The 23124-nt window shown below is 47.1% G+C and overlaps 1 protein-coding gene across 4 annotated transcripts in view; it reads left to right on the top strand.

Annotated features, from left to right (window-relative positions):
- The window catches only part of AHCYL2 (adenosylhomocysteinase like 2), a 438561-nt gene that overhangs the window by 287425 nt on the left and 128012 nt on the right, over positions 1-23124 (top strand). For all 4 annotated transcript variants that reach the window (XM_078677646.1, XM_078677649.1, XM_078677653.1 and 1 more), the window contains exon 5: positions 1033-1135. In XM_078677646.1, the coding sequence (XP_078533772.1) occupies positions 1033-1135 (103 nt within the window). The remainder of the gene's footprint in view (positions 1-1032; positions 1136-23124) is intronic.

Raw genomic sequence — 23124 nt, 5'->3', positions numbered from 1 at the left:
TATACAAGGACTTTTTGCTTCAATATTCTGTTACGAAAGAAGAATTATTGTAGTTGCTTTATTGTCTTCATGCTACTATAGTGATTAACAAGTCACTGGTTTACTCTGTATTTAGGATTGTGCTCAACTGACCCCTTTGTTTGTATGTTTATGTTGGCTTATCCTTTGGACAGTCATTAGTCACCCATGGTAGTAAGTGACAGTGGTCTTTGCAGCACTCCGATAAGATCGTATTGATCATACTTGTCCACAGTTCCGACACAAATTTGTTGTACTGTATAGGTGATAGTGCGGTTATTCCCCCTCAAGGGAACACCACTACCAAATTTTGTATCACCTCCAGTAATCCCTACATGGTGGGATTGCTGAGAGGTAATCGCAGGCCAAGATATAGGCAAAAGAAAAAAACATTTTCCTATAGAAATGAGGATATATATATGTATATGTATATGTATATGTATATGTATATGTATATATGTATACATACACATAGATATGTTCCGGGGTCCCGCATAGGCAACAATATTTTATGTTTATGACTTCAGCGAAGATACCTATGATGCATAACCAGGTTTACAAATAAGCAATTTGCGTGTGTGCACATTCTTGTAAACATAGGGTCAGCTTTGCCAGTCTAAGCAAAAAATATTTGTACAGCATTTGAATTTTAAATAGGTTTTAAGTTTCTCCCTTCAAAATGTGAACAGGGCTTCTCTTTAGGACATGAACTAGCAAAACTATACATTTGAAAATATTGTATTTTTTGGATATACGGAGGCAATCCTATCTAGGGACGAGTACTGTAACAAGTTATTTGTTTTCTCATTTAGTTTTATTTCCTGTAACAATAATATGAAAATACTTTTGTATTTATTTTTAACTGTTGAATTCCCGTCACATAGTGTGGAAAACCATAGTCAATATGGCATAAACAGTTGCATTGTATGAAGCTTGGCTCACAGTGCTGGTCACATTTACTGCAGGTAAGATGCTCACCAGTAAGCGTTACTCAAAAAAAATTTCTTTCTCCAGGTGCTGATTGAGACTCTTGGGGCACTGGGAGCTCAGTGCAGATGGGCTGCCTGTAACATTTACTCCACACTGAATGAGGTGGCGGCAGCCCTGGCAGAAAGTGGTAAGGGAATTCACTTATTTTCACCATCAAGCTTTTTTTTGTACTCCAGTGGACTAAGGCACAATGGTCATTTTAATAGGGTTTTATTAATTTTTCAACCTCCACATTCTTTCAGCATGATTTTGTCTGCCACCTGTGCTCCTTTCTTTTTTTCTTTGTGGAGTGGCCATACTAGAAGGATGCCATTAACCCCTTCGCTGCTAGGCCTTTTCCCCCTCCTGTGCTAAGGCTTTTTTTGGTGTTTTGGGGTAGTGCGCGCTTAGGCCCTTGTAACTTTTTGACCACATAAGGGATCCGCGCCAAATTTGCGTCCTTTTCTTCCAACATCATGGGGATTCTAAAGGCGCCCAGGGTTTGTGGATTCCCTTGGAGGGGTCCCAGAAATTAACCAAAATATAGTGTTTTTTTTGTTTTTTTCAGAAAAATGGGAAAAACGGGCTGCAAATGAAAGCCTCTGGCTTTTTCCCTGAATATGGTATCAAAAAAGGGTTTGTGGGGCTGAATTCTCCATTTTCTCAGCTTTTAGGGAATGACAGTGTTTTGTCAGAGAACCGAAATTTTTCACTCAGTTTTGGCATTTTTCTGGGACATAGCCTATTTTTGCTATTTTTAGAGCTTTCCACCTCCTTCCAGTTAATGGTAGAAATGAGTTTGAAAGCAATAATGGATCCTGGAAAGCTTTACATTTCCGAAAAATAGACAAAATTCTGAATTCAGAAAGGGGTCATTTGTCTAAATCCATGAAGGGTTCGTTATAGAAACTAACAGTTAGATATTGGAATATTTGAAAATTTGTTGAAAACAACGGCCTTTTGTCTCAACGTTTTCACCTATAACTTTCTCTAATTTTGACAGCTCTTGGAAAGCAATATACCGTTACATCCGTTAGACCTTCCTGGTTGTGGGGATATATGGGACTTGTAGTTTCACCAAGAACCCGAAGAACCCAGATCCAAAAACTGAGCAGCAACTTGCAATGGTATTTTTTCATTTACTGGGTATAGTGCACTTTGTCTTGGAAAATGTACACATGGAATAATCTGCATGAAAGACACCTATGTATGTATGAATTGGGTACAAATTATAGAGTTCAGAAACAGTATATAATTGCACATTTTCAAAGTTGGGAATACTCATACTAGCATGAGAATTATTGGTCATTTTTCATAAAGTTTTTTTTTCTACACAATATCTTTCATTCAAAGGGAGAAATGCAAGAAAGCTCAATTGGTAATAACAGTTGATTTACAAATCTGAATTACCCCAAGTGTCCCGATAAAAACGGTACCTCACTTGTGTGGGTCGGCCTTGTGCCTGCGACAGGAAACGGCGCAAAATGCAACGTGGTCACACCTAAATTTTGCAGTTACAAATTGACCCTTTTTTGGCAAAGTGCCTACCTGTAGTTTTTGCACCCTAGTTCTTCCGGCACCTAGGGAAACCTAGCAAACCTATACATTTTTGAAAAGTAGACACCCAGGGGAATTCAGGATGGGATGACTCGACTGCCTACCACCAGGTTTTGTTACCCAGAATCCCTTGCAAAGCTCAGATTTTGAAAAAAAAAACACATTTTCCTCACATTTCTGTGGTGGAAAGTTCTGGAATCTGCGTGGATCAACAAATTTCCACCCACCCAGCGTGCCCCCAGGTCTCCCGAAAAAAATGGTACCTCACTTGTGTGGGTCGGCCTTGTGCCTACCACGGGAAACGGCACAAAATGCAACGTGGTCGCTCCTCAATTTCCCAGTGAAATCTTAAGCTCTTTGGACAAAGAGACTACCTTTTGTTTTTGAGCCGTAGCTCAACCAGCACCTAGGGAAACCTAGCAAACCTATACATTTTTGAAAACTAGACACCCAGGGCAATTCAGGATGGGGTTACTCGTCTGCCTACCCCCAGGTTTTGTTACCCAGAATCCCTTGCAAACATAAATATTTGACCAAAAAAACACATTTTCCTCACATTTCTGTGGTGGAAAGTTCTGGAATCTGCGTGGATCAACAATTTTGCACCCACCCAGCGTGCCCCTAGGTCTCCCGAAAAAAATGGTACCTCACTTGCGTGGGTAGGCATAGTGGCTGCGACATGAAACAGCGTAAAACGCAGCATGGTCGCACCTCAATTTCCCAGTGAAATTTTGCACGATTCGGACAAAAAGACTACCTTTTGTTTTTGCGCCGTAGCTCTGCCAGCACCTAGGGAAACCTAGCAAACCTATACATTTCTGAAAACTAGACACCCAGGGCAATTCAGGATGGGGTGACTCGTCTGCCTACCCCCAGGTTTTGTTACCCAGAATCCCTTTCAAACAAAAAAATTTGACCAAAAAAACACATTTTCCTCACATTTCTGTGGGGGAAAGTTCTGGAATCTGCGTGGATCAACAAATTTCCATCCACCCAGTGTGCCCCCAGGTCTCCCGAAAAAAATGGTACCTCACTTGCGTGGGTAGGCATAGTGGCTGCGACATGAAACAGCGCAAAACGCAGCATGGTCGCACCTCAATTTCCCAGTGAAATTTTGCACGATTCGGACAAAAAGACTACCTTTTGTTTTTGCGCCGTAGCTCTGCCAGCACCTAGGGAAACCTAGCAAACCTATACATTTCTGAAAACTAGACACCCAGGGCAATTCAGGATGGGGTGACTCGTCTGCCTACCCCCAGGTTTTGTTACCCAGAATCCCTTTCAAACAAAAAAATTTGACCAAAAAAACACATTTTCCTCACATTTCTGTGGTGGAAAGTTCTGGAATCTGCGTGGATCATCAAATTTCCATGCACCCAGTGTGCCCCCAGGTCTCCCGAAAAAAATGGTACCTCACTTGCGTGGGTAGGCATAGTGGCTGCGACATGAAACAGCGCAAAACGCAGCATGGTCGCACCTCAATTTCCCAGTGAAATTTAGCACGATTCGGACAAAAAGACTACCTTTTGTTTTTACGCCGTAGCTCTGCCAGCACCTAGGGAAACCTAGCAAACCTATACATTTCTGAAAACTAGACACCCAGGGCAATTCAGGATGGGGTGACTCGTCTGCCTACCCCCAGGTTTTGTTACCCAGAATCCCTTTCAAACAAAAAAATTTGACCAAAAAAACACATTTTCCTCACATTTCTGTGGTGGAAAGTTCTGGAATCTGCGTGGATCAACAAATTTCCATCCATCCAGTGTGCCCCCAGGTCTCCCGAAAAAAATGGTACCTCACTTGCGTGGGTAGGCATAGTGGCTGCGACATGACACAGCGCAAAACGCAGCATGATCGCACCTCAATTTCCCAGTGAAATTTAGCACGATTCAGACAAAAAGACTACCTTTTGTTTTTGCGCCGTAGCTCTGCCAGCACCTAGGGAAAACTAGCAAACCTATACATTTCTGAAAACTAGACACCCAGGGCAATTCAGGATGGGGTGACTCGTCTGCCTACCCCTAGGTTTTGTTACCCAGAATCCCTTACAAACATAAAAATTTGACCAAAAAAACACATTTTCCTCACATTTCTGTGGTGGAAAGTTCTGGAATCTGCGTGGATCAACAAATTTTCACCCACCCAGCGTGCCCCCAGGTCTCCCGAAAAAAATGGTACCTCACTTGCGTGGGTAGGCATAGTGGCTGCGACATGAAACCGCGCAAAACGCAGCATGGTCGCACCTCAATTTCCCAGTGAAATTTAGCACGATTCGGACAAAAAGACTACCTTTTGTTTTTACGCCATAGCTCTGCCAGCACCTAGGGAAAACTAGCAAACCTATACATTTCTGAAAACTAGACACCCAGGGCAATTCAGGATGGGGTGACTCGTCTGCCTACCCCCAGGTTTTGTTACCCAGAATCCCTTACAAACATAAAAATTTGACCAAAAAAACACATTTTCCTCACATTTCTGTGGTGGAAAGTTCTGGAATCTGCGTGGATCAACAAATTTCCACCCACCCAGCGTGCCCCCAGGTCTCCCGAAAAAAATGATACCTCACTTGCGTGGGTAGGCATAGTGGCTGCGACATGAAACAGCGCAAAACGCAGCATGGTCGCACCTCAATTTCCCAGTGAAATTTTGCACAATTCTGACAAAAAGACTACCTTTTGTTTTTGCGCCGTAGCTCTGCCAGCACCTAGGGAAAACTAGCAAACCTATACATTTCTGAAAACTAGACACCCAGGGCAATTCAGGATGGGGTGACTCGTCTGCCTACCCCCAGGTTTTGTTACCCAGAATCCCTTACAAACATAAAAATGTGACCAAAAAAACACATTTTCCTCACATTTCTGTGGTGGAAAGTTCTGGAATCTGCGTGGATCAACAAATTTCCACCCACCCAGCGTGCCCCCAGGTCTCCCGAAAAAAATGGTACCTCACTTGCGTGGGTAGGCATAGTGGCTGCGACATGAAACAGCGCAAAACGCAGCATGGTCGCACCTCAATTTCCCAGTGAAATTTTGCACGATTCGGACAAAAAGACTACCTTTTGTTTTTGCGCCGTAGCTCTGCCAGCACCTAGGGAAAACTAGCAAACCTATACATTTCTGAAAACTAGACACCCAGGGCAATTCAGGATGGGGTGACTCGTCTGCCTACCCCCAGGTTTTGTTACCCAGAATCCCTTACAAACATAAAAATGTGACCAAAAAAACACATTTTCCTCACATTTCTGTGGTGGAAAGTTCTGGAATCTGCGTGGATCAACAAATTTCCACCCACCCAGCGTGCCCCCAGGTCTCCCGAAAAAAATGGTACCTCACTTGCGTGGGTAGGCATAGTGGCTGCGACATGAAACAGCGCAAAACGCAGCATGGTCGCACCTCAATTTCCCAGTGAAATTTTGCACGATTCGGACAAAAAGACTACCTTTTGTTTTTGCGCCGTAGCTCTGCCAGCACCTAAGGAAACCTAGCAAACCTATACATTTTTGAAAACTAGACACCCAGGGGAATTCAGGATGGGGTGACTCGTCTGCCTACCCCCAGGTTTTGTTACCCAGAATCCCTTGAAAACATAAATATTTGACCAAAAAAACACATTTTCCTCACATTTCTGTGGTGGAAAGTTCTGGAATCTGCGTGGATCAACAAATTTCCACCCACCCAGCGTGCCCCCAGGTCTCCCGAAAAAAATGGTACCTCACTTGCGTGGGTAGGCATAGTGGCTGCGACATGAAACAGCGCAAAACGCAGCATGGTCGCACCTCAATTTCCCAGTGAAATTTTGCACGATTCTGACAAAAAGACTACCTTTTGTTTTTGCGCCGTAGCTCTGCCACCACCTAGGGAAAACTAGCAAACCTATACATTTCTGAAAACTAGACACCCAGGGCAATTCAGGATGGGGTGACTCGTCTGCCTACCCCCAGGTTTTGTTACCCAGAATCCCTTACAAACATAAAAATGTGACCAAAAAAACACATTTTCCTCACATTTCTGTGGTGGAAAGTTCTGGAATCTGCGTGGATCAACAAATTTCCACCCACCCAGCGTGCCCCCAGGTCTCCCGAAAAAAACGGTACCTCACTTGCGTGGGTAGACATAGTGGCTGAAACAGGAAACGGTTCAAATCGTACGGTGGTGAATTAACATTACCTTATTGCAAAACTACCTTGATTTTGGGGGGGGGGGATCTGAATTTGTGGCCCGGGGCTCGGTGGTATTCTTTGCAAAGTAGCAAACCTAAACAGTTCTGAAAACTAGACACCCGGGGGAGTCCAGGGAGGTATGGCATGCATGGGTCCCCCAATGTTTTCCTACCCAGAACTCTCTGCAAACCTTAAAATTAGGTAAAAATTGCACTTTTCCAAACTTTTTGGCGTGGGATCGCCGTGCCGGCAAAAAAGTCGTACCACCCTGCGTTCCCCTTGTTCTCCCGAGTAAAAGGATACCTCACTTGTGTGGGTGCCCCAAAGTAGAACACCCCAAAAATGAATTTTGAAAATGGTAGTTTTTACTCACATTTACGTTTTACAAATTAAGCACCCCAGCCTAAGTCACTTGCCTTTGGCCCACCCACACAAGTGAGGTATCATTTTACTCGGGAGAACAAGGGAAACGCTGGGTGGTAGGACATTTGTTCCGGCAGCGAGATCCCACCCAAAAAAGTATGGAAAAGTTGGTTTTTGGACCAAAATTTCAGGTTTGCAGGGGTTTCTGGGTAGGAAAACATTGGGGGACCCACGCATGCCATACCACCCTGGACTCCCCCGGGTGTCTAGTTCTCAGAACTGTTTGGGTTTGGTAGTTTCCAAAGATGCCTGCCAAGCCCCGGGCCAAAAGCTCAGGTGACCCCCTCAAAAAATAAGATTATTTGGCTAAAGGTAATGTTTTCGTCTCCACAGTATGAATTGGGCCTTTTCCTAAAGCAGCCGCTATGCCTACCCACGCAAGTGAGGTACCATTTTTATCGGGAGACCTTGGGGAACGCTGGGTGGGAGGTAATTTGTGTGAGCCCAGTGATGCCACGCTTTCCCACACTAAAACGTGTGAAAAAAAAAGATTTTTTCCAAGCAAAAAATGAGGTTTGCAAGGGATTCTGGGTAAAGGAACGTTGGAGGATCCACGCAAGCCATACCTCCTTGGAAGCCCCCGGGTGTCTACTTTTCAGAAATGTGTGGGTTTGGTAGGTTTCCCTAGATGGCTGTCTCGCACGGGGCCAAAAACCCGGGTAACCCCTCTTGCAAAAGCTGGTGGACATGAATTCTCCAGCTTTTGCAAGAGGGGTTACCTGGGTTTCTGGCCCCGTGCGAGACAGCCATCTAGGGAAACCTACCAAACCCACACATTTCTGAAAAGTAGACACCCGGGGGAGTCCAGGGAGGTATGGCATGCGTGGGTCCCCCAATGTTTTCCTACCCAGAACTCCTTGCAAACCTTAATTAGGTAAAAATAGCACTTTTACAAAAATTTTGCCGTGGGATCGCCGTGCCGGCAAAAATGTCCTACCACCCAGCGTTCCCCTTGTTCTCCCGAGTAAAAGGGTACCTCACCTTAACAGAGTTACTCAAAAGACAAACATTCAAGCACGGCTATCTATTCCTCAAAGACACACACATACAGGTTGGATTTGGCACGAGGGCGAGTGATGGTTCAGTATATAAAATTTTATTAACAAGATATTTCAAAAAAATGAAATGCTCTATCAATAAATAAATGCATAAAAACCGAACTAATGACTCGCAACTCGTGAGCTTGAAAGCCACGACAAGGCACCAACCGTTTTACAGGCCATTCACGCACCTTTCATACCTGATACAAACAAGACCACTGACACCATCTGGAATAAAAGCAACACATTACAACAATCACAATAAGGGACAAGGTACACCCTAATGCAGAAAGAGAAAAAAAACAATTATTACTGCACACCCATCTAATCCGCAAGCACACACACATACTGGTTGGATTTGGCACGAGGGTGAGTGATGATTCAGTACACACAATTGTATACGCAAGTAATTTCACAAAAATGAAATACACTGTGTATAATTGCAAGTATGATAAACTGAACCACTGACTCACAGCTCGTGAGCTGTAAAGCCACGTCAAGGCACCAACCTCTTTACAGGCCATTCATACACCTTTCGTACGTGTGACACATTCAAAACATTCACACCGCCAGCCGCGGACCCATCACATTTCAACACTCACACCAGCAAACAGCGCCATTCAAGGGCCCATCACTTTCACACGCCCACATTTCTGACACTGGAACTACACAAATTGATGGACTGCGTGGAGTGTCACTCAACAAGCAGTGTGTGCAGTGACCAACAGAAAGTAACTACTCACACACCGCCAGCCGAGCGCCAGTCCACCCACACCACCAGCCAAGCACCAGACCATGCACACCGCCAGCCAAACACTCAGCGCACACCACCAGCCAAGCGCCTCTCCACGCACACCGCCAGCCAAGCACCACTCCGTGCACAGACAGCTAAACACCGCTCCACGCACACCCTCCAGCCAAGTACCACTCCGCAAACACCACCAGCCAAGCGCCACTCCACACACACTGCCAGCCAAGCACCATTCCACACACACTGCCAGCAAAGCACCATTCCACACACACTGCCAGCCAAGCACCACTCCACACACACCGCCAGCCAAGCAGCACTCCACACACACCGCCAGCCAAGCACCACTCCACACACACCGCCAGCCAAGCACCACTCCACACACACCGCCAGCCAAGCACCACTCCACACACACCGCCAGCCAAGCACCAGTCCACACACACCGCCAGCCAAGCACCACTCCACACACACCATCAGCCAAACACCACTCCATGCACAGACAGCCAAGTACCACTCCACGAACACCACCAGCCAAGCGCCACTCCACACACACCGCCAGCAAAGCACCACTCCGTGCACAGACAGCCAAGCACCACTCCACACACACCGCCAGCCAAGCACCACTCCACACACACCGCCAGCCAAGCACCACTCCACACACACCGCCAGCCAAGCGCAACTCCACACACACCGCCAGCCAAGCACCAGCCGGCACACACCACAAACACATTTAGAATTCTTTTTTTGAAAATGACACTAAACAAATGGAGATACCTACAAATCAGGTAACACAAATTCTTAAAATAAAAACTTTGCACTAATGCCAATCCTTGAAACAAACTAAAAATGTTTTACAGAATGCAGACCAAGCAATTCACTTTACAGCTCAATCAAACTCCCAATAGTTCTTTTGCGTGTGGTACGATTTAAAACAAGCTGACATACACAATGCAGGCTTAGAAGGACAGTCAGGACAGTATATACGAGACTCCTTCCGCACGCCTCTTCGCCAACAGACTCTGCATCTTCTAGTCGGAAAGTCTCTAGCAGTAGTGGAAGGAATAGATTCAGGAAAGTGGCGATCTTGCAATCTAGCCACTTCCTCCACCACTCCAAATCTAGGAACACTTGCCTGCTGCACAAGTACAAGGCTGCCTATTATAGACTCCTGAAACTTAAGAAAAGTCATCTTCGTCCCAGGACAAGACTTCTGGTACACAACGAAAGCATTAAATGATGCCAAGTGGAACAGATGGATAGCCAACTTCTTGTACCAAACGTAAGCCTTTCGAAGAGCAGCATAAGGTTCCAACCTCTGATCTACTCTGTCAACACCACCCATGAACTTATTGTAAGCTACAATGCACACAGGTTTGCGCACTTCAGCACCCTGACCCCAAACAGGCACAGGTACAGTACTTTCATCGTGGATAGTAGTCAGCATGTACACATCTCTCTTGTCTGAATACTTCACAGCTAAAAGCTCCCCACATCGCAATGCCGTAGACTGTCCCCGCACAAGCCTTTTGCAAACAAGTTCCTTTGGGAAACCTTTACGGTTACTGCGCATTGTGCCACAAGCAACAGTGCCCACTTTGGCCAACTCCTTGAACAACTGCACACCAGTGTAGAAGTTATCTACATATAAATGATGGCCTTTGTTAAATAATCCTCTACCTAGTTCCCACACAATTTTCTCAGTTACTCCAAAAGTAGAAGGACAACCGGGAGGGTTAATGCGGGACTCCTTACCAGTGTACACCCTGAAATTGTAGACATATCCAGTCTCACTGTCACACAGCATATACAGTTTGATTCCATAGCGTGACCTCTTACTAGGAATGTATTGCCTAAAAACCAAGCGGCCCTTGAACAACACCAAAGACTCATCCACTGCAATTTCTTTACCAGGGACAAAAATCTCAGAAAAACGATCAACAAAGTGATCAAGGACAGGCCGAATTTTAAACAAACGGTCACAATCAGGGTGATCGCGTGACAACGCTAAACTATTATCAGCAAAATGCATCATCCGAAGAAGAAGCGTATACCGATCACGACTTATGACTGCTGGAAATACAGCTGTTACCATCAAGGGACTAGTGGACCAATATGAAGTAATTGATGACTTCCTTATCAAGCCCATCAAAAAAGTTAATCCCAGAAACTTCTTCATCTCTTCAACATTGGTGGGAGTCCACCGGATTGCTCTACAATAGGGCTTAAGGCTGGCACTGTTGGCCCTCAAATATTGTTCTGCATATAAATTGGTTTGCTCAACAATCTTTTGCAAAAACACATCGTCAAAAAACAACTGAAAAAAATTAATTGGCAGAAAATTCTCTGTATTCACTCTACACCCAGGAACACCAGTGAACTCTGGCAATGCCGGCTGCACCAAGCCAGGGGGAACCCAGAGGCCATCCCTATCAACGGGGGGAGCAGCCACCCCAGCCTGCAGCACCGAAACATCTTGCTGCTGTTCTCCAACGGGAAGCCTAACAGCCACAGATACTTCTGGCTGCACAACACCAACAGAAGACGTAGCATCCCCAGAGGGCTCTTCCTGCACTACACCAACGGGAAGCCCAGCAGCCTGAGATGCTTCTTGCTGCACTACACCACCGGGAAACCCAGCAGGCCCAGATGCCTCTTGCCGCTCTACACCAATGGGAAGCCTAACAGCCCCAGATGCCTCTTGCTGCACTACACGAGCAGGAAGACGAAAAGCACCAGATGCCCCTTTGCGCACCACAGCAATGTGAAGCCTTTTGGGTGCAGGCTCCAGCCCACATGCCTCTTGCCGACGTAAAAAGAAAGGAAACCTTGCGGCCCTAGGCAGCAGCACAGGTGCCTCTTGGCCCACTACCGGCAACACAATGTCCTCCTGTACCATAGGCCCTTCATCAGCACTAGAAGAAGAGTCATCATCCGATGATGATGATTCCATGCGAAGAGAAAACTCACTGCCTGAATCTTCTGCCACTTCCTGGGAGTCCGAATCGGACTCAGACTCTGAACCATGGTCCGAGGAAGACTCAAAAAGCAAACCAAGAACCTGCTGAGCAGTAATCCTGCGACTAGCCATTATCCTTACAAAGCAAGAAGACTGCACACACAAGTGAACAACAACCTACACTGTGCAAAGTAAGAAGTAAACAAGGTAAGGCTTTCACTAAAAGATAAATACAATCCAAAACAATTTCACTCTTACAAAATATAGCTACACTCACCAGCACCTACTCTGTTGAGACACAGCGAAAAGAAATGAAATCCCACTAGAAAGAAAAAAAGAAATGACATTAGAAAACAAAGTGCACATCAAACACTAATCCTGAAAAAAAAAACACAGAGCCACACAAACTGCTAGAGGTACAACCTTTTTCAAAAAGACAAACATCAAGGAGAAGTAGTACAAAATACATTCACTTACCAAGCACAAGCAACTACACAAGCTGCAAACAGACACGCAACCTACAACAATCCAAACAGCAAAAGCCTGGAACAAGACAAAAATAGAGAAGAAAAAAAAATTACTACCACATTTCACAAACAATATAACAATTAAAAAAACAACACACAAATTTGCCCCCCAAATTAAAATTCGGCCAGATGGGCCATCAATTAGGGCTTAGACCAAATGAGATTAGATGAGTTTTAACATCAAGACACTGGATAATTTTTTGAATTTTTGTAAAGTGCCTGACCACTTTGGTGCCAGTCAGTCTTTTGCTACTACCAGTACCCATATCACACAGGGGCAGTAAGGACATTCATACACCTTTTGTACGTGTGACACATACAAAACATTCACACCGCCAGCCGCCCATCACTTTCACACGCCCACATATCTGACATAGCAACTACAGAAAATGATGGACTGCGTAGAGTGTCACTCAACTAGCAGTGTGTGTAGTGACCAACAGAAAGTAACTACTCACACACCGCCAGCAGAGTTCCAGTCCACCCACACCACCATCCAAGCACCAGACCATGCACACCGCCAGCCAAACCCCACTCAGCGCACACCGACAGCCAAGTACCACTCCACGCACACCATCCAGCCAAGTACCACTCCCCACACACCGCCAGCCAAACACCACTCCCCACACACCGCCAGCCAAACACCACTCCACACACACCGCCAGCCAAGCAGCACTCCGTGCACAGACAGCAAAGTAGCACTCCAGCACACCACCAGCCAAGCGCCACTCCACACACACCGCCAGCCAAGCAGCACTCCGTGCACAGACAGCAAAGTAGCACTCCACGCACACCACCAGCCAAGCGCCACTCCACACACACCGCCAGCCAAGCAGCACTCCGTGCACAGACAGCAAAGTAGCACTCCACGCACGCCACCAGCCAAGCGCCACTCAACACACACCTCCAGCCAAGCAGCACTCCACGCACACCACCAGCCAAGCGCCACTCAACACACACCTCCAGCCAAGCAGCACTCCGTGCACAGACAGCAAAGTAGCACTCCACGCACACCACCAGCCAAGCGCCACTCCACACACACCGCCAGCCAAGCAGCACTCCGTGCACAGACAGCAAAGTAGCACTCCACGCACACCACCAGCCAAGCGCCACTCCACACACACCGCCAGCCAAGCAGCACTCCGTGCACAGACAGCAAAGTAGCACTCCACGCACACTAACAGCCAAGCGCCACTCCACACACACCGCCAGCCAAGCACCACTCCGTGCACAGACAGCAAAGTAGCACTCCACGCACACCACCTGCCAGGCGCCACTCCACAAGCACCACCAGCCAAGCACCACTCACCGCCAGCCAAGCACCATCCAGCCAAGCGCCACTCCACACACACCGCCAGCCAAGCAGCACTCCGTGCACAGACAGCAAAGTAGCACTCCACGCACACCACCAGCCAAGCGCCACTCCACACACACCGCCAGCCAAGCAGCACTCCGTGCACAGACAGCAAAGTAGCACTCCACGCACACTAACAGCCAAGCGCCACTCCACACACACCGCCAGCAAAGCACCACTCCGTGCACAGACAGCAAAGTAGCACTCCACGCACACCACCTGCCAAGCGCCACTCCACAAGCACCACCAGCCAAGCACCACTCACCGCCAGCCAAGCACCATCCAGCCAAGCGCCACTCCACACACACCGCCAGCCAAGCGCCACTCCACACACACCGCCAGCCAAGCAGCACTCCGTGCACAGACAGCAAAGTAGCACTCCACGCACACCACCAGCCAAGCGCCACTCCACACACACCGCCAGCCAAGCAGCACTCCGTGCACAGACAGCAAAGTAGCACTCCACGCACACCACCAGCCAAGCGCCACTCCACACACACCGCCAGCCAAGCAGCACTCCGTGCACAGACAGCAAAGTAGCACTCCACGCACAACACCAGCCAAGCACCACTCCACACACACCACCAGCCAAGCAGCACTCCGTGCACAGACAGCAAAGTAGCACTCCACGCACACCACCAGCCAAGCGCCACTCCACACACACCACCAGCCAAGCAGCACTCCGTGCACAGACAGCAAAGTAGCACTCCACGCACACCACCAGCCAAGCGCCACTCCACACACACCGCCAGCCAAGCAGCACTCCGTGCACAGACAGCCAAGTACCACTCTACACACACCACCAGCCAAGCGCCACTCCACACACACCGCCAGCCAAGCACCACTCTGTGCATAGATAGCCAAGTACCCCTCCACGCACACCGCCAGCCAAACACCACTCCACACACACCGCCAGCCAAGCACCACTCTGTGCATAGATAGCCAAGTACCCCTCCACACACACCGCCAGCCAAGCAGCACTCCGTGCACAGACAGCCAAGTACCACTCCACACACACCGCCAGCCAAGCACCGCTCCACGCACACCATCCAGCCAAGTACCACTCCCCACACACACCACCAGCAAACATGCCCAAGGGGTCGCTTCCTAAAAACTTTGTGTTAGTGGGCATTTTCCGCCCCCCCTGGGGGCAAAACGGCAAAAAAAACAGGCCGATTTGCCCCCAGGGTGGACAGAAAAACAAAAACACAATCATGTCCACCTGGAAGCGACCCTTACCCAAGGGGTCGCTTCCCAAAACAAACACATTGCCCCAACAAAAATCCCTGGTTCTAGTGGGTAATTTCTGCCCCCCCTGGGGGCAAAACGGCCGAAAAACGGGCCGATTTCCCCCCAGGGGGGGCAGAAAAACGAAAACATACTCAGACCCCACCTGGAAGCGACCCTTGCCCAAGGGGTCGCTTCCTAAAAACTAAAATTACATCCCTGGTGTCTAGTGGGCATTTTCTGTCCCCCCTGGGGGCAAAACGGCAAAAAAAAACGGGCCGATTTGCCCCCAGGGGGGACAGAAAAACGTAAACAAAATAAATGGCCGCCATCTTTGTACAAATCTATATCCCTGGTGCTAGTGGGGAATTTCTGCCCCCCCTGGGGGCAAAACGGCCGAAAAAACGGGCCGATTTCCCCCCAGGGGGGGCAGAAAAACGAAAACATATTGCCAGCCAGCCTGGAAGTGACCCTTGCCCAAGGGGTCACTTCCTAAAAACTAAAAGTATATCCCTGGTGTCTAGTGGGGGCATTTCCGCCGCACAATCGCGACGCTGTGCGCGATCGTGAGGCAGAAATGCCCTGCAAAGAGACATCAGGGGAAAGGAAAATCTCTTTCCTCTCCCCTGATGCCTCTTCGCTGCCCCAAACCCCCGCCGGAGTCCCAAAACCTACCTTCTTCTGAAGCGCGCAGGAAGCAAATGGCTTCCCGAGCGCTGGGAATCCCTGATGATGTCAGCGCGCGCTGTGCGCGCTGACGTCATCAGGGATTACCAGGGGGGGGGGGCGGGGGCGGCAGCGGAAGCTCTTCCACTGCCGCCCCCAGGAAAACAACGACGATCAGAGAGCCTCGGGGGGAGCGCCAGCGCTTCCCCCGAGGGTGGGGCTGATGACGAGCTGGCCTTGTCATCCGCGCAGGACAGGTAAGCGCGATGACGAGCCCAGCTCGTCATTAGCCCCGAAGGGGTTAAAGACCATGTTCAAGTGTATCATTCCATGGTATATGCTTGTATATTTTTCTGTCACATATAAAACTTTACAAACTCTACCAGCAAAGTTTAAAAATTATCTTCCAGCGCCATATTCTGCACAACTAAATCTACATTGTTCATATACTATGTGGTTTTCAGACCAAACAGAAAGCACACACTGTTTACATTGCACCTCACATGTTACTTATGAATCTGAATGGCATGGGACTTGTAAATAAGGAGTCCAGTGGTAAATAACAACCTTTGACCATAGCAAGGACGTTGCCAACTATTCAGTACTACAGCATATACTGTATAATTTGGGACATCGCACATTTTTTTATTTCAGCAATATAAAGATTTCTGGTGGCTACTTCTGCCTGTAGATTCCTCACCTGGTAAATAGTATCCCCAAGCCAGAAGACTGAATACTGAAACTTTGAGCACTCCTCTCCCATGCCTGTAGGGGCTACAGACTGCATCTCAGCACTGGAAACAATACTGATGTGACTCCACTGAAGCCAAAATGCAACCCCCTATGACGTCCCTTCCATTTTTGCCACACACTTTGATGTGGATCCAGAGCTGCTTCTCCTTGGTTTTTGTCACGTTCGCTGAGAATACTTCTGAGCAGTGCTTCTGGGATATCACTAAAAAAAGTTTTAATACTTACCCCTGCTTGTTGTGCCTTGGACCAAGGCCCAATTTGAGGTCCTATGAGCAGTGTCACTGCATGAACCCCAAGACTGTAAAGGAGCACTGCCCAAAGCTCTTCACGGGCTGCCCCAACAGTCTGACTCAGTGTTGTTTGGCTCTAGGTCTCCGTCCATTTCTCATTCCTCACCATCTTCCAGGTCCTCCAGAGAAAACAAGGAACCACAGCAAGAAGAGGAAGCATGGATGGGATTTGCCTCAATGTTAATCAACATCTCTGGGTATTTCACCGCAGCATACTACTCCTTCAGCAGAGTTGTATAAATACTTTATTTCTGTCAGAGGCCATAAAAGTAGCATGTAAAACCCAACATTAAAAACGTATTATCATTGTTGCTGTACCATACATCTCTTAGTTTCAGAGGGATTCTAAACATAATATCCCTCTTGTATCATACCAAAACAGAAGTAATGAACAGTAAAACAAGACCATAGACAAAAACCTTGAAATGGTCTGTCATGAACTATGGCGGATTTATACACATTCTTTGACCCTGATTCCCAATTAAATACTTCAAAATCATGACGCATACAAGATAAAAGCAACATTATCAGCATAGTTCCACTGTATATTGCACTTAATACCTCTCTCACTTCAGGATTGCTTAGAATGAGATGAACCAAGAAGCTGTCCTCTTGGACAGATCCAGCGAATGCCACTGGGTCTTCTATTGTAGCATGTTAGTATGACTCAGTGTGATGCGGTAGGAACATATTATCAACATGGTAACTGGAGTGCAAATCCAAAATGGAAGGACCATTATAAGCAATAAAAAATAAGAAGCTAAAACCATAAACCGTGAAACTGGGTATCCTAGGAATGCACTCCTTAATAAGGCTCTGATTGATGCAGTAGCCTCAGCTTAGCGAATGTGTGGCTCAAGAAAAAGCAATTTTATACATGTGTGAAAGGGAGTAGCTAGAATCATGGACCGGCTCTTTCAGTTCAAATTCTGCAACACCTTGAGGATAATAAAACCGGTTATTATGGCGCTGGTGACCCAGATGGAAACTCCCAAAAGCCATAGAGCATTATGCTTTAAAGACACCTACCCGGCAGCCTTGCCAAGTCTTGCTGACCTTATCCTCCATGCACTAAGGAAGTATCCAGTTGTGGCGAAAGTAAGATGCTATGAAGTGTCACATTTAAAGACCCTACATGTCTCCCAGTAATGCTCTTTTTTTTACCCTGGCCCCTACTTCTTCAGGTAGTGCCAGTGGGGCATGCCAAAGTTCTTCCATTTTGATAATACAGCAGAGAGACTAATTGTTACAAAGCCATGGCATTGGGGACTTTCCATCGAGCTTTATAGGCTCTACTAGGGTATCCCGATAGATAAATAGCTCAGGTACTGTCCAAATGCGTAGCCAGAATTTCTGCATTTTAAAAGAGGCAAAAACAATCCTTTGCAGTGATGTATCAAGGCGAATAGATACAATGGGAGAGCTTGGCGGCAAGTTAAAGACTATTCTAATAAATTAATTTCGGCTTTGCACAAGAGGAACGGGATCAGCACTTTCCCTGAGCTCTACTCCATAAGAGGCCCCGTTGACGGCTGTAGCCCTATATACTTCGAGCACTGGTGAGATTGCGCCACATGAGGTAGCTTTCAATTTCCTCAATATGACAGATCTGTTTGAGTATTTTCACTTTTCGACATTTGCGTCCCCCAAGAATCACTATCAGTCAATCTGACACTTTATCAAAACATGTGACCTGCTCAATGGTTTTTCCTTCATTAAACATCTTTCCCCTACGGGAGTGGTAGGGTCTAATTGCCAATAATTTTGTTTTGACAGTGTTCATCTCAAGCCCGCTCTCCACAATGAGGGACATTTATCCAGGAAGGCCTGCAAGCCCATGGGTGTTCTGGACAGCAACAGTATCATCCGTGAACATGAGCACAGGGAAGCTCACACCTGCCGATTTTGGGGCATCCTGCTTGCAGTCTGATAGCCAATCGAGTACACCTCTAATATACAAGCTGAAGAGATTAGGGGCAAGGACCCAGCCCTGTTTTACACCTCACCTAATTAGAATTCTACCTGTGAGATCTTCATCCTAGTACCATCGCACCTCGGCATAAGTTAGGGAATGTAGTCCAATTAGGATTCCTAGAAGATCGCCCAAATTCCTATTCTCCCTTAGGGCCCTGCATAGGTTTTCACTGGGGATGAGGTCAAAGGCGACTCTCAGGTCTATAAATGTCCCATGAAGATGTTCCCGTTACAGATCAATGTATTTCCAGCTTATTATCTTAAAGCAGAGCACCTGCTCTATGGTGCTGACCTTGCTTCTGACCCCTGCTTGGGTGTCTGAAAAGATGTGATAATTGTTTGAGTCAGCTGAGTCATCCACAAACCTCTGCTCTGTCTCCACCAGTTTTGCCACTCCTAGTTCTAAGGACTTTCCTAGCCCCACTGCTACTGGGTTACCTTGAATTCCCTGCACCACAAGCTTATCCAGCCCTGTTTCTCCAGACCAAAGTGGAAATGTTGTGGTTTGCCACTGTCGTCCCTGGTGTGACTTTAGGCCCAATGGGACCATTAAAGTCTCTGCTTGAAGTTGCACCAGCAGACACCAAACTCCATCCCCAATAGGGCTGACTGCAACTTTTCTTCCATTTGGAACTTATATTGACCCCCTGCATTGATGACCGCACTGGTGGCTCCACTAATGTCTCCACTGGACAAGCCAGCAACAAAAAAAGTGAAAACCCTTCGGTTTAAGAGAAAGGCCTAAAAGGGTATAGAGGAGGAGAGATACAGAAAGGAACATGCAGCTTCTTTCCATCAATTCTGGCACACCATGCACAACTTATTCAGACTCTTGCGGAGGCCAAGGGCGGCACACCCTGACACTGATGGCAGCAGCAAAAATGGTCTTTCTGCTGCAACCCCATCCCCCTTTACGGCAGAATTCTGGACCTCAAAGTGTCAGTTGGCTCGACATTTCGCCTAGCATTGATATTGCTCCCCCTATTGCTGGTGCCAGAGGAGGTACACTGACACAGATGACCGCAGAGAAATGGTCAGTCTGCTGCCACCTCCATCCTCCGTTATGACAGATATCTTGGCACTGCAAAGCATCAGTGGGCTGGACATTTCCCCTGACATTCATATTGCTCCATCCCCCAATTCTCACCTCCCTCCCCAGTCTCCCAATATCTTCTAGGCGAGACTCCGTGCACCCTTCCCTGGAGTGCCTCCAGTACCAAACAAAATCTGCAAAATTTGGGGGCAGTCTTTCTGGCCCATCTTCCTGTTGGGAAATCAAAAATGTTGCAGACCATGGGTAAAAGAGGTTTTTCTTCCTTAAAGTGACCTGCCTCTTGGATAGATGCACCCACATTCTATGGGACATCGCAGCTATGGCAGTGCCAAATCTGCTGAACCCCCTAACTGTCCGTTTTGCGAAGGAAGTCCCTGATGTCTAGGATGCATCCAGACACCTCATTTGAGCTTGGCTCCACACAGCTAACTCAGTGGCTAGGGCCAAGGGCTCTTCGGTAGCCCTAGGTGGACATGCCTGGCTCAGGTCTATGGGCTTCATGGGATATCCAAGTCTTGTTCATTTACATGTCCTTCGATGGAGGCTGCCTCTTTGGAGGCAAAGCTGACGCATCTCTTGAGAGGTTTAAAACTGCGAGGGCTTCTCTCCAATTGTATGGTCACCGCAAGGGACTACAGGCAGTTTAGCAAATTTCAAGACACCTGTAAAGGTTTTCAGTTCCATCAAAGCCAACCCTCTCAGCCATTCCAGCAGCAGCAAAACCCCCTTGTAGGCCAGTATAAGGACAGAGACCAAGAAATATGTTTTCAGACATAGTAACTTTCTCCTTCTACTCTTCTTCCTGAGCCCCACAATGGGTCCAGGGATGGCGAAGACAGCGAAGATAGCAGAAGATCGAAAGATGATGCATCGCGAACACTTTACTACATTGACCAGAGTCCTTAGGGGCGACACCGCCGGTGTGTGAGTAGTGTGCGACCCCACCCCCATTTGTAACTTTAAAGCTCCCTTGAGCAGCGGGCTGACGAGCCTGGGATCCGCACCTACGCGCCTGAGTGGTACTATACCTGGCAGATATTGGCAGCCATCGGCAACCCCATTACACGGCCTATCCCTGCTGATGAGGGGTAATACCCCGAAACACGTGTCCAGGGATGGCGAAGACAGCGAAGATAGCAGAAGATCGAAAGATGATGCATCGCGAACACTTTACTACATTGACCAGAGTCCTTAGGGGCGACACCGCCGGTGTGTGAGTAGTGTGCGACCCCACCCCCATTTGCCACAATGGAATCTGCTTGCTTTCCCCCCAAAGGAGCATTTGCAACCCATGGGAGATTCAGTATCTTTCTAAAGCGCTGGAAGGCCATAACTTTGGACTAATGGGCTCTTCATAATTCTGAAAAAGGGAATACCTTACCCTCGCAGCAGTCCACTCCCCATATCCCGCCCCTATATTCCCTTTCAGTGGAGGATCATCTTCAGATTCTGCAGCAGGAATTGGCAGTCCTGCTGCAGGAAGGAGTGGTAGAGTTGGTACCAAAGCAGGAAAAGAGAAGAGGTGCCGCACTCTGTACTTCCTGGTTCCCAAGAAGGATGAAGGTGTTCATCTGATCCTAGATACCAAGCTCTTGAAATTAATCTCCAGTAGGAATGCTACATTGAAGCATTTAGGGATTGTCAGATGTTCTTTGTATAGAAGTGTGTCTATGCATGGAATAGTTTGAGATGCCGTCCCAGGCTCATTGTCTTGACCGTGAAAACAGAGTACTGAATACTGTCCCTCAACTTTGTTGAATGCGTTTTTCCACATTCAATCATGCAGTTATACAGGAAGTACCTGAGCTTTGTGGTTAACTCCACTCACTACCAATTCATGGATCTCCCGTTCGAACTGACCTTAGCACCTCAAGTGTTCAAAAGGGTAATGGCAGTGGTCCTGACCCATCTCGAAAGAGCAGGAAACTTCATATTCCCATACTGGAAGGACTGACTGCCTGAAAGCTGGCTACTCAGAGATTACATTGTACACCTTGCAATAAACGGAATCTCTGCTGTTCAGCTTGAGCTTTTTCATTAGGGTGCCCAAGCCCCTCCTAGAGCCTTTTCAGAGCCTCCTGTTCTTAGGGACAGTACTGGACATGACCTCGTTTTGACCTTGCTCTCTTATCCTGTGGATCCGAGACATTCGGGATTTGATTCAGGTGTTTCAAGAGGGGGCTTGGATTCCAGTCCTGACCGTCCTCTGCCTGCTAGGTCTGCTGGTTTCCAGCATCCTTCTGGTCGTGCACACTTGCACACTAGGGCTTTCCAGTGGTATCTCTGCAGGTAGTTGATCCATCACGGGAGGGATCTAGCCATTGTCATCACTATTAGTTTCATGATCTGCTGGTAGTACAAGAAAAGACAAAGAAAAAGGGTGTTTTCCCATCACAACCAATATAACCTGGGCAATAGATATAAAACACAAAGTTGTGGTATGACGTAGGGACAAATTGATGTGCAATACAATAGATCGTGAATGAAACAACCAATTTTCACTGGACAATTAATTTAATTCAGCCAAAATCAATTTATTTTTTAATACCCTAAACCGGTCTATGCCTACAATTTCACTCTGTTATTTCTTACTCTTTGATTCAATAAAATAACATATGCAACCATAATTATATACACAGAATTATATACAACCACATTATGAAATGTTCCGATGCCACATATTCCTACTTTTTTCATTCCATAAGGGAATGTATTGTCCTTTCATTGCTCTTTACTTTTTAAATCCTTTTGTTTCTTCTTGTTTCCTTTTTACTCTGAAGGAGGTGGTTACATAAAAGGTGCAGATGTTATTCCACTTAGAGGTAGCCTGGCACAATGCAGCGCATCTAAATTGATGATCGATGAAGAGGCATCTGTCCCAGAGGATACTTTCTATTATTCACTAGCCGTGGGGTGGGATGCTCATCTAGGGGAACTGGAGGTTGGAGGCTTCTGGTCTCCAGAGAAGCAGGTTTTTATCAACCTGTTCGAACTGAAGGTGATTTGATTGGTGCACAAGTCTGTCCTCCCTTCAGGCTGTCCAGATCTTGACAAACAATACAACTAACATGTAGTACATCAACAAGTAGAAAGAATTGGTTTATCTATTTCCCTGTTGAGAATTGGGGCTCTGGGAGTGGATGCACCAGGTTGGGGTCTTGCTGATAGCGAATCATTTGGCTGCGTTTCTAAATAGCAGAGCCTACAGCCTAAGTCAGCATCATCTTGCTAACCATGACTAGAGTCTCTATCCGGCGGTTGTACAGAACATCTTTGTCCTGCGGGGAACCCCCCCATATGGATCTCTTTGCCATTTAAAGAAAGGCCATTGTCTACAGTTCTCCCCTCCAGTAACTGCTGCAGGGGTTAGGGGAAGGGGATGAGTTTAGATTGAGGTGAAACTTTCAAC

This window comes from Lissotriton helveticus, chromosome 1_1, assembly GCF_964261635.1.
Source record: "Lissotriton helveticus chromosome 1_1, aLisHel1.1, whole genome shotgun sequence".
Lineage (NCBI taxonomy): Eukaryota > Metazoa > Chordata > Amphibia > Caudata > Salamandridae > Lissotriton > Lissotriton helveticus.
This window is presented reverse-complemented; position numbering and strand designations above follow the sequence as displayed.